General features: G+C 32.3%; 1 protein-coding gene across 1 annotated transcript in view; it reads right to left on the bottom strand.

The window, feature by feature from the left end:
• The window catches only part of LEKR1 (leucine, glutamate and lysine rich 1), a 429,075-nt gene that overhangs the window by 227,453 nt on the left and 187,747 nt on the right, over window positions 1–13,875 (bottom strand). The window contains 1 exon segment of the mRNA XM_055081297.1: window positions 10,693–10,907. Coding sequence (XP_054937272.1) covers window positions 10,693–10,907 — 215 coding nt within the window.

Raw genomic sequence — 13,875 nt, 5'->3', positions numbered from 1 at the left:
GTACCGCAAAAAAAAAAAAAAAAAAAAAAAAAAAAAAAGACATCTGATAAAGAACTATTATTCAAAATATACAAAGAACTTCTAAAACTCAACAATAAGAAAACTATCTCATTTAAAATGGACAAAAGACCTGAATGAACACCTCAGCGAGGAAGATATACAGATAACAAGCATATTAAAAGATGTTTAACCTCATATGTCATCAAGGAAATGTAAATTAAAACAATGAGATACTACTACACACCTATTAGAATGGCCACAATCCAAAACACCAACAACACCAAAGCGTGGTGAGAATTTGGTAACAGGAACTCTCAATCATTGCTGCATGGAACACAAAATGATAGAGCCACTTTGGAAGACAATTTGGTAGATTCTCACAAATTATACATATTTTTACTATATGATTCAGCAATCACACTCTTTGGTATTTACCCAAAGGAGCTGAAAATATGTGTTCACACAAAAACCTACACATGGATATTTACAGCAGCTTTATTCATAACTGCCAAAACTTGGAAGCAACCCAGGTGTCCTTCAGTTGGTGAGTAGATAAATAAACTGAGGTTCATCCAGAGAATGGGATATTATTCAGTGTTAAAAAGAAACGAGCTATCAAGCCATGAAAAGATGTGGAGTAAATTTAAATGCATATTACTAACTGAAAGAAGCTAATCTGAAAAAGCTACACACTATATGATTCCAACCATATGACATTCTGGAAAAGGCAAAACTATGGAGATAACAAAAAGAACATTCATTGTCCATCCTTAGAGGGGAGGGAGGGACAAACAGGCAGAACGGAACACAGAGGATTCTGTATAATAATCTGTATTATTATACAGAATAATAATACAGATTATTATTCTGTATAATACTACAATGGTAGATACATGGCATTACACATTTGTCAAAACCCATGGAATGTACAGAGCCAAGAGTGAACCCAAATGTAAGCTATGGATTTGGGGTGATAATGATGTGCGAAGGTAGGTTCATTGACTATAACAAATGTTTCACTGTGATGTGGGATGTATACAGTGGGGGAAGTTGTAAGGGTGTAGGGGCAGTGGGTATATGGGAACTCTCTGTACATTGCACTAGATTTTGCTGTGAACCTAAAACTGCTCTAAAAATTAAAGTTTATTGATTTTTTAAGTCAGTTACCAAAGGCAAGAGGGGAGGGGGAAGGGCAAATTACAGTTATGGGATTAAGAGATACAAACTACTATGTATAAAATAGATAAGCAATAAAGAATACAGCACAGGGAATTATAGCCATTATCTTGTAATAACTGTGAATGGAGTATAACCTGTAAAAATAGTGAATCATTATGCTGTACATCTGAAATTAATATAATATTATAAATCAACTATACTTCAATAAAAAAAGCCAGTATGAAACATTTGTGAAGTGTAAGGTTACAAAATATAATTTTAAAAATCAAGTGTTAGAAACGGGAATCATTAGAAAATCTACAAACAGCAAATGCTAGAGAGGGTGTGGAGAAAAGGGAACCCTCTTCCACTGTTGGTGGGAATGTAAACTGATACAGCCACTATGGAGAACAGTATGGAGACTCCTTAAAAAACTAAAAATAGAACTACCATATGACCCAGCAATCCCACTCCTGAGCATATACCCAGAGAAAAACATAATTCAAAAAGACACATGCACCCCAATATTCACTGCAGCACTATTTACAATAGCCAGGTCATGGAAGCAACCTAAATGCCCATCGACAGACGAATGGATAAAGAAGATGTGGTACATATATACAATGGAATATTAGCCATAAAAAGGAACAAAATTGGGTCACTTGTAGAGACGTGGATGGACCTAGAGATTGTCATACAGAGTGAAGTTAAGTCAGAAAGAGGAAAACAAATATCGTATATTAATGCATATATGTGGAATCTAGAAAAATGGTAGAGATGAACCAGTGTGCAAGGTAGAAATAGAGACACAGATGTAGAGAACAAACGTATGGACACCAAGGGGGGAAAGCAGGGGGGAAGTGTGGGTGGGATGAATTGGGAGATTGGGATTGACATATATACACTAATATGTATAAAATAGATAACTAATAAGAACCTGCTGTATAAAAATAAATAATTTTTTTTTAAAAATCAAGTGTTAGAAAAGTTAAAGTAGGTCAAGAAAAATATTCTATACTAAAACATATGTAATCCAAAAAGAGAGGTCTTAAAAATCCCATCAACCTAACTTTGAAATAGATAGAAATGGACAAACCAACATTCATTTTGGAAGATTTTAATATTCCCCTATGATTTGCCAAGTGAAATAGGCAAGAATAAGCAAAGACATACAGATTTTGAACAGCACAATTAACCGGTGCACTTTAATGGATCTATTAAAAAGTTATATCCCTAATACAAAGAACATGCCTCATTTTCTTTTTTTTCTTACCTTATCAAAATAGGTAAGAAGTGGATTTATTTAGAGAGATAGACACTCCACAGACAGTGTGGGCCATCTCAGAAGGCAAGAGGCCCCAAAACATGGGGTGGTTAGTTTTTAGGGACTGGGTAATTTCATAGGCTAATGAGTGTAAGGATTATTCCAACTATTTTGAGGAAGGTGAGGGAACTTCCAGGAATTGGGCCACTGCCCACTTTTTGGCCTCTTATGGTTAGCCTTAGAACTGTCATGGCACTGGTGGGTATGTTATTTAGCATGCTAATGTATTACAAGGAGCATATAATGAGGCTCAAGGTTCACTGGAAGTCAAGTCTTCTGCCATCTTGGACCTAGTTGAGAACATGCCTCATTTTCAAGTAGTTATGGAGTAGTTCCAAAAACTCACTGTTTTTTAAACTCTCAGTAAGTTCTTCTAAATAAGTCAGATTCTCTGTCCACGGTGGAATAAAAAATAGACATAAATAAAAAGATAGCAAAACAAAAAAGGTATCCACTTAGAAAACTTAAAAAATGTTCTTCCAAGAGTCTTAGATTAAAAAGGAAATAAAAACTGAACTCCCATCTTATTTAAAAGTAAATAAAAATAAAACACTGTTATCAAAATTTTGTTGTGAAAACTTATTACCACAAGGAAACTTAATAACTTTAAATGTAACTACTAGGAAAAGAGACTGAAAAATTAGCCAAGGCTTTGGTGAGGTAACTAGTAAGAAAACTAGAAATTTTTTAAAGGATAATAAATAAATAAAAATAAGAGTGTAAATTAATGAAATAGTAAAGAAACAGATTTGATCAATTAAGCTAAAATCTGGTTCTTTGAAAAGGTCAATAAAATAGACAAATCTGTTTCTTTTCTTAGGGAAAAACAGTTTCCTCTCCCCTCTCTTTATCCTGTCTCTCTCTTAATCAAACACAAATAATCATCCCAAGAAAAGATAAAGGGGGTCGTAACAGATACAGAGGACAATTTTTAAATAAAAGGATACCACATATTACTAACAAGAAACTTGAAATGTAAGTGAAATACTTGTTTTTCTAGGAAAATATCAATCTCTAAAATTGACTCAGGAAGAGGTAAAATCCACAAATAAACCAATAAGTACAGAGGACACATAATGAGTCATCAAAATTCTACTTCCCAAAAAAGATACAAGCACACTCTTTATGAAGGATATCTGACAAAGCTGCAAGGAACAGGCAACTCATGTGTTATTCAGCATATCTGGTGTACACAAAAGGTGAAAGGCTTCTTAACATTTTTCAAGAGGCTAGTTTAAGCCAGTATTTATACTATAAAACAAGACCTCACCTGTGAATATGGACGCAAAAATCTATGTAAAACATTAGCAAATTAATCCAGCACCATATTAAATATAAATAATTTTCAAAAAATTTCTCACACATAACTAGTAATATGGATAATTATTTTAGTGGTACAAAGACATTTTATTTTAATAATTATATCTTTATTTTTAACCTTCTATTTATGGCAAGTGATAATGTTTTCCCACTTACTTATCTTACAGAAAATTTCCTTTAAACATATATATTAAATGGAGCATTTATGGAAAAATAGTAGAGTGCTCATAGCTGTAAGCAAATGCATAAAATTTAGGGAGCTCTAAAATACACACCATAATCGAAATGGCTTTATACCAAAATGTAAGTATAGCTTAATATTAGAAAATATATTAGGAGAAAGTGATGTCAACAACATGGTAGAGTGAATATATAGGTAAGTGAAGATAAGATGTTACCTAAAAAAGGAATATTTTATTTATGAGACATTTTATACAAACTTCATGGTAACCACAAAACATAAATCTAGAGCAGAGACATGAAATATAAAAAAAGAGGTAACTGAGAAAAACATCATAGAAAACCACTAAACCAAAATGGCAGGCAGAATCACAAGGAAAAAGAAATAATGAGAAATAGAGCAACCAGAAAACAAGATAAAATGGCAGTACTAAGTCTTCATCTATCAATAATCACCCTAAATGTAAATGGATTGAATTCACTAATCAAAAGACACAGAGTGGCTGGACTGATTAAAAAGCAAGACCCAACTCTATGCTGCCTCCAAGAAACTCACCTCAGCTCTAAAGACAAACACAGGCTCAGAGTGAAAGAATGGAAGATGATACTCCAAGCACATGGCAGCCAAAAGAAAGTGGGTATAGACATACTCACATCAGACAAAACAGACTTCAAGCCAAAAAAGTTAACATGAGACAATAATGGACAGTACATAATGATAAAGGGATAATTCATCAAGAAGACATAACAGTTATTAATATATATGCACCTAATCTAGGAACACCAAAATATATAAAACACTTATTAGCAGACCTAGAAGGAGAAACTGATAGCAACCCAGTAATAGTAGGGAACTTGAACACTCCACTTACATCAATAAATAGATCATCTAGACAGAAAGTCAACAAGGAAACACTGGCTTTATGTGAAACATTAGACCAGATGGATGTGACAGATTTGTACAGAAAATTCCATTCCAATGCAGCAGAATACACATTTTCTTTCAAGTGTGCATGAAACTTTCTGAAGAATAGACTATATGTTGGGACATAAAACAAGTCTCAATAAATTTAAAGACTGAAATCATATGAATCATCCTTCCCAATCACAATGGTATGGAAACAGAAATCAACTACAAGAAGAAAGCTGGAAAAGTCACAAATATGTGAGCGTGAACAACATGGTACTTAACAACTATTGGTTCAATGAAGAAATGAAAGAAGAAATAAAAAATTACCTGAAAACAAATGAAAATAAGAATACAAAATACCAAAATCTATGGAATGCAACAAAAGCAGTTCTAAGAGAGAAGTTTGTAGCAATACAGGCTTACCTCAAGAAACAAGAAAAGTCTCAATGAAACAAGAACAATATTAAACAATCTAACCATACATGTAAAGGAACTAGAAAAAGAAGAACAAATAAAGTCTGAAGTCAGTAGAAGAAAGGAAATAATAAAGATCAGAGAGGAAATAAATGAAATAGAGACTAAAAACACAATAGAAAAGATCAATGAAACTAAGATCTGGTTCTTTGCAAAGATAAACAAAATTGACAAACCTTTAGCTAGACTAAGAAAAAAGAGAGAGAGGAGGCTCTGTTAATAAAATCAATAAAATCAGAAACAAAAGAGAAGAAATAACAATGGATACCACAAAAATACAAAGGATTATAATAAAATATAATGAACAGCTATATGCCAAAAATTGGACAACCTAGAAATGGACAAATTCTTAGAATCATACAACTTTCAGAAAATCTGAATAGACCAATCACTAGTACAGAGATGGAAACAGTAATCCAAAAGTTCCCGTGAAACAAAAGTCCACCAGAAGACCAGAGGGCCTCACAGGTAAATTCTACTAAATATTCAAAGAAGATTTAATATCTATCCCTCTCAAACTACTCCAAAAAAGCTGAAGAGGAAGGAAGACTTCCTAACACATTTTTATGAGGCCAATATCACGGTGATACAAAAACCAGACAATGACCACACAAACACACACACAAAATTACAGGCCAATATCTCTGATGAACATAGATGCAAAAATTCTTAACAAAATATTAGATAAATAAAACAATAGATTAAAAGTATAATAACCTTGATCAAGTGGGATTTATTCCAGGGATGCAGGGATGCTTCAACTTCCACAAATCAATCAACGTGATACATCACTATAACAAAGTGAAGGATAAAAACCATGATCTCATCTCATAGATGCAGAAAAAGCATTTGACAAGATTCAACACCCATTATGACAGAAACTCTCAATAAAGTTAGTATAGAAGGAATGTACCTCAACATAATAAAGGGCATATATGACATAACCACAGCTAACATCATACCCAATGGTGAAAAACTGAAAGCTATCCCTCTAAAATCATGAACAAGACAACGATATGCACTCTCACCACTCTAATTCAACATAATACTGGAAGTTTTAACCAGAGCAATCATGCAAGAAAAATAAGTAAAAAGCATCCAAATTGAAAAGGAAGAAGTAAAATTGTCACTATTTGCAGATGATATGATTTTAGATATAGAAAACCCTAAAGACTCCACAAAAAAACTATTAGAAATAATAAATGAGTAAAGTTCCAGGGTACAAAATCAACATACAAAAATCGGTTGGGTTTCTATACACTAATAATGAGTTAGCAGAAAGAGAAATTAGGAAAATTCTATTTACAACTGCATCAAAATGAATAAAACACCCAGAAATAAATTTAACCAAGGAGGTGAAAGACCTGAAAACTCTAAGACATTGTTGAAAGAAACTGAAGAAGACACAAATAAATGGAAAGATATTCCATGCTCACAGACTGAAAGAATTAACATTGTTAAAATGTCCGTATTACCTAAAGCAATCTACAGATTCCACGCAATCCCCATCAAAGTCCCAAAGACATTGTTCACAGAAGTAAAACAAAAAATTCTAAAATGTATATGGAACCACAAAAGACCCTAAATAGCCAAAGCAATCCTGAGGAAAAAAGAATAAAGCTGGAGGTATCACACTCCCTGATTTCAAACAATATTTCAAAGCCATAGTAATCAAAATAGCATGGTATTGACAGAAAAAGATACATAGATCAATGGAACAGAATTGAGAGCCCAGAAATAAACCCATGCATGTAGGGACAATTAATTTACAACAAAGAAGATAGAAAAGCATTTGTTAAAATTCAATTCCTGATTAAAATATTAACCTTAAGAATCTAGAAAAAAGGGAAATTCCTTTGATAAAAGTCATCTTTAAGAAACCTATAGCCAACACCCAATTTAACACAGAAACACACTAGATGGGTTCACATTAAATCAGAAATAAGACAAAGATGCACTCTACAAGTTTACTGTTCAATACTGTTCTAAAGGTCTAATCCAAGTTAATGAGACAAAAAGGATGGGGAGTGGGGAACTATTAGAAATTTAAAGGTAAGACATTTACTATTTGCATATAATGTGATTGTCTTATATATGTGTACTTGTGTATACATAAAATGAATATATGTAATATATTCAAGAAAATCAACCAAAAAACAAATACAAGTAATAAAAGAATTCAGTAAGTGAACTAGTTACAAAGTCAATATATGAAAATCAATAGCATTCAGAAAAATTTAAAAATCTAATGAACAAAAAGATCCCATCCCCAATAGCAACAAAAGTTACATGTCCAGGAATTAAACTAATATGGAATGTGCAAGAAAATTCTAAAATTTTATTGAGGGATTTAAACAAAGCCTGAATAAATGGAGGAAAAATACCATGTTCCAGGATAAAAAGACTGAAGATTATAAAGATGTCAATTCTTAAGATGTCAAATTGTTCTAGAAAGCAAATGCAACTCCAATCTAAATCATAATATAGAATCTGATAAGCTGATTCTAATTCATCTAGAAAATATGTTAGAAAAGCCAGGATAACATGAAAAGCAAAACAAACAGTTGCCCTACAAAATATCAAAACATATAAAGCAAAAGTAGTTAAAAGTGTGTTGCTGCCCCACTCCTATACACTGGATATTTGTGTCCCCCCAAAACTCTTAAGTTAAAATCTATTGCCCAATGTGATGATATTTGGAGGTGGGGCCTTTGGGAGGTGATTAGGTCCTAAGGATGAAGCTCTCATGAATGGGATTAGTATCCTTATAAAAGAGACTCCAGAGAGCTCCCTTGCCTTCTCTGCCATATGAGGACACAGCAAGAAGACAGCTGTCTATGAACCAGGAACGGGCTCTCACCAAGTAACAAATATGCTAGCACTTTGATCGTAGGCTTCCCAGCCTCCAGAACTGTGAGAAATAAATAATATTGTTATAAGTCACCCAGTCTACTACTTTGTTATAGCAGCCCAAATGGACTAAGACACCCAGTGATAGGTAATAGATCAATAGCATAAAACAGAGTCCAGAATAAGACTATAATAGGTGGCATTTCAAATCAAGTGAGAAAGGATGAAGAATTTAAAGAATGATATTGGGACAACAATAAATAAATAAATAAATAAATATTTATAAAACAACAACAACAAAAACCCATGAAATTATAAATCTAACTCATAAACAGATTAAAAGCCTTACCAAAACAACAACACTATAAAAGTTTTAAACTTATGTTGTTTTTCAACTTGCTCGAATCTAGGTTAGCAAAAGCCAGAGTAAGTTTCTGTTGTTTGCAACAAAAAGGACTTGACACAGAACCCTTACCAGAATTTGGCATATTTTTAAAAAACTGATACAGAAAAAAAATACAATAAACAATAAGATAAGCAACGATGAGAAAATATTAGCAATATGTAAGCAAAGTATGAGTCCATATTATATTAAAAACTCCTATATATGAACAAAAAATACAAATAATACTGTAGAAAATTGGACAATATATATGAACAAGTAATTCACTGATGAAATATAAATGTCTAACAAACATAAGAAAAAAAGTTCAACCTCACTAGCAATAAAGAAACACAAATTAAATAACAATGAAGTAACATTTTTTCTGCTGAAGAAAAAAGTGAAAATTTGAGAAAAATTAAGAAGACACCAGTATTAACAAGATGTAGGGAAATGACCACTTTATAAACTATTGGCCAAATATAAATTAACCCTATCTTCTCAAAGGACAATTTGGTATAATGTCCATCAAAATTTTTAATTGGTATTTACTTTCTTTTCAGCAATTCCACTTCTAGGAATTTATCCTATGGAAAACATATGTACACAAGAATATAAATAAAACTACTATGTGTAATCATAAATACTGAAATAATCTAAATGTTGAAAAGAGAAATGGTTAAGTAAATTATAGCATATTCTTAGTAAGGAAGACTTTGCAGCAGTTAAGAACAAGATAGATCTATATGCATTAACATGGAACAATTTCCAGTATATAAAATTAAGTGGCAAAAGTCACAGACCAATATATTTATTATATTACTTATATTAAAAATGAGTCTATTAAAAAATAGTTTTAAAACTACATGGTATATAAAAACATTACATATATCTAAAAGATATATCTATAATAAAGTTTAAGGCAAAATGAAGGATCTAGAAAGATATATACCAAACCATTAAAAGTGTTTTTTTATTTTTTATCTCCAGTAAGAAGAAAGCAATCAGAAGGATAAAAAAGGACTTTCTTGCCTTTTCTTCTATATATCAATACTTCTTTTATTTTGTATGTTTATGTATTGTTTATATAATACAATATATTATTGAAGAAAGTGGGAGTAAACACTTTCCTGAATAATATATTGTATTATATAAATAATACATAAATATACAAACAAAAGAATCTGACAGGCAAAAACCCTCCAAATTTAAAATTTTAAACTAAATATTTAAAATTTTTAATTTTTCCACTCAAACATTATTAAATACTTTACTATTCAGAGTTGAAATTCAAGAAAATATAACAAAATTTTCTTAGCAGAGGACTAAGAATTGACATTTAATGTAATTATTCAAATTTGTAATAAAATTTAATAGGAGTACTTAATCCTAAGATATTTAAGAAAGTTTCCACTTTATAAGGACATGATTTCATTATATTCATTAGTTCATAGTTTACTAACATCAACTATTGATATTTTAAATGGAGACATATTCATTCAAAGGAAAAGCCATGCAACAACAGCAAAAACCCTTTTGTAGAAGTGTTTGTATAACCTCAGTGAGGTATCTCTAGGTAGACTAACTTGCTTATTAGACTCAACAGCATTAGGAAACCAATTTTTAATTTTATTCCAGTTTCAGTGATTTAGAATCATATGCCAATTTTAATGTTTTGGCCTCCTTTTCATAACATGAAAGCCTTATTCTATAAATCTAAATATTCAAGCACATTTAAAAACAAATGTTAGATATCAAAACTACCAAAATTCACCTGATTTTTGATAGACAAATCTTCCTAATGATAAAATTAAGATATATATCTGGGGAAAAGTTAAATCAACCCATCTCAACTTATAGTTACTGAATCAATTGGTTTCTAATTATTGATAGAAATATACACCTCAAAGGAATACTCAAATTATATTTAAGAATTATATTTAGTAATCAGTAATAATTAATAAACAAACTCAAATGTATTAAGGTGTAAATTATACTTGATGCAGAGAAATTCTAGAAAAACAAAGTCAAGTCTATATTCTGCACTTTTCTTCCAAAGTAAACAAATGACAGACAAGAATAACATATTCTAACCTTTCCATTTTGGATTCATTGTCAATTTTGTACTGTTCAAAATCTTGGCTAAGAGACTGTAGCATTTCTTGAAGGCTCTTTTCACGTTCTACACTTCCTTGATAAAATTTCATCTCTTTTTCCATCGCTTTCACTTTTTCTTCCATAGCCTTAAACTCATGAAGAATTAGATAGCTGACTCCACAGTACTTACAAACTTTTTCTTCAGGAGACATCTAGAAAATAGAACAGACATTTACTGAAATGATATTTTTTAAATTCTAAAACATAACATTCAACTGAAGATGTTATTGTAACCATGTTGGTTAAATGAAGTAAATGTATACTGTGCTATGCCATGGAGTAATAATTGCAACATTGCATACATCTGGATAAAATTTTAAAAACTGGCATGATATCGACTGACACAAAATCTTGGAATTAGAATAGGGTTGTTCAGAGTAATAATTTCTCCATGGTATCTCTAAGAAAGATTTACTCTTGAAATATTTTCCATAAAATAAAACTAAAAATGATGAAAACATCTTTACAATTATTATTTTAAGATGAGTTTTCCACGATGTGGGAATAAATCACTGGCCTTTCACTGCCAACTGCACTGTGATCCTGGAGATGCTTCTTAGCTTCTTCAGATCTCATTTCCATCATTTATAAAACTATGGCATTGGGCCAAATGAACTCTAAGTTCCTGTTCAGTTTTTTAACATTTTAAGATTTTTATAGAAGTTAACATTCTGTCATAAAACCAGAAATAGGAGAAACACTTTGAACCTAATCTCTTCTGCCTAAATCAGATAGTACTTTTCCTCTCAGGTAGGTATGATTATACCTATTTGACACTTAAGGAAATGGGGACTACTGAAGTTAGATAACCAGCTGCTAAGTAGAGAAGTCGGCATTAAACCCAAGTCTATTTTAAAATAAGCACTTATGCCCGTAACCATTTGTATCATATTTATCTACCATGTGAATGTCAGCTAAATCCTCTTACTTCCTTCAGATAAAATGCTTATATATCTTTGGCCAGATAGGGGCAGTGAAAAATGGAATTTTAGCAAAGTCAAGAGAGAGGTAATTCTTTTTTCTGTCTCAAGTATATAAATATTCTTCAAGTATCCTCTACTTGTCTCACTATCCACAAAGATAAGAGAAAGCTTTGTTAAATATTTGCTCCAGGGAACTAAAACTAAAGCAAAACTTACATAATACAAGGAATGCTTACTCTTAATGCAACCTCCCTTAGGACTGTAGAAACTGCTCCTATAACTGAGTGATGCCACCATATCTTCCTATCAATGCCATCCACCACCTGTGCCTATCCATGCCATTATAAAAGAGATGGTTGAAACAAACTAATAATAATTTTTGAGAGGACAGACAGCAGAAGCAAGAAGAAGTACAATCCTGCAGCCTGTGGAACAAAAACCACATTCACAGAAAGATAGACAAGATGGAAAGGCAGAGGGATATGTACCACATGAAGGAACAAAATAAAACCCCAGAAAACAACTAAATGAAGTGGAGATAGGCAACCTTCCAGAAAAAGAATTCAGAATGATAGTGAAGATGATAAAAAAACCTCAGAAAAAGAGTGGAGGCAAAGATAGAGAAGATGCAAGAAATGTTTAAGAAAGAGCTAGAAGAATTGAAGAACAAACACCTGGAAGAATTAAAGAACAAACAAACAGAGATAAACAATACAATAACTGAAATGAAAAATACACGAGAAGGAATCAATAGCAGAATAACTGAGGCATAAGCACAGATAAGTGACCTGGAAGACAGAATGGTGGAATTCACTGCCATGGAACAGAATAAAAAAAAAAAGAATGAAAAGAAATGAAGACAGCCTAAGAGACCTCTGGGACAATATTAAACGTAACAACATTCGCATTATAGGGGTCCCAGAAGGAGAAGAGAGGGAGAAAGGACGCAAGAAAATATTTTATGAGATTATAGTATAAAACTTCCCTAACATGGGAAAGGAAATAGCCACCCAACTCCAATAAGCGCAGAGGGTCCTAGGCAGAATAAACTCAAGGAGAAACACGCCGAGACACATAGTAATGAAACTGACAAAAATTAAACACAAAGAAAAATTATTGAAAGCAACAAGGGAAAATTGACAAATAACATACAAGGGAACTCCCATAAGGTTAACAGCTGATTTCTCAGCAGAACCCTCCAAGCCAGAAGGGAGTGGCATGATATACTTAAAGTGATGAAAGGGAAGAACCTATAACCAAGATTACTTGACCCAGCAAGGATCTCATTCAGATTCTACAGAGAAATCAAAAGCTTTACAGACAAGTAAAAGCTAAGAGAATTCAGCACCACCAAACCAGCTCTACAACAAATGCAAAAGGAACTTCTCTAACTGGGAAACACAGGAGAAGAAAAGGACCTACAAAAACAAACCCAAACCAATTAAGAAAATGGTAATAGGAACATACATATCGATAATTACCTTAAAGGTGAATGGATTAAATGCTGCAATCAAAAGACATAGGCTTGCTGAAAGGGTACAAAAACAAGACCCATATAAATGCTGTCTATAAGAGACCCACTTCAGACCTAGGGACACATACAGACTGAAAGTGAGGGGATGGAAAAAGACATTCCATGCAAATGGAAATCAAAAGAAAGCTGAAGTAGCAATACTCATCAGGTAAAATAGACTTTAAATTAAAGAATGTTATAAGAGACAAGGAAGGACACTACATAATGATCAAGGGATCAATCCAAGAAGAAGATATAACAATTATAAATATATATGCACCCAACATAGGAGCACCTCAATACATAAGGCAACTGCTAACAGCTAAAAAAGAGGAAATCAACAGTACCACAATAATACTGGGGGACTTAAAACACCTCACTTACACCAATGGACAGATCATCCAAACAGAAAATTAATAAGGAAACACAAGCTTTAAATAACACAATAGACCAGAGAGATTTAATTGATATTTATAGGACATTCCATCCAAAAACAGCAGATTACACTTTCCTCTCAAGTGCACACAGAACATTCACCAGGATAGACCACATCTTGGGTCACAAATCAAGCCTCAGTAAATTTAAGAAAATTGAAATCATATCAAGCATCTTTTCTGACCACAATGCTATGAGATTAGAAATGAATTACAGGGAAAAAAATGTAAAAAACACAAACACATGGAG

The sequence above is a fragment of the Physeter macrocephalus genome, chromosome 1, assembly GCF_002837175.3.
Source record: "Physeter macrocephalus isolate SW-GA chromosome 1, ASM283717v5, whole genome shotgun sequence".
Lineage (NCBI taxonomy): Eukaryota > Metazoa > Chordata > Mammalia > Artiodactyla > Physeteridae > Physeter > Physeter macrocephalus.
The sequence above is the reverse complement of the archived record's forward strand: the minus strand, read 5'-3'. Positions and strand labels throughout refer to the sequence as shown.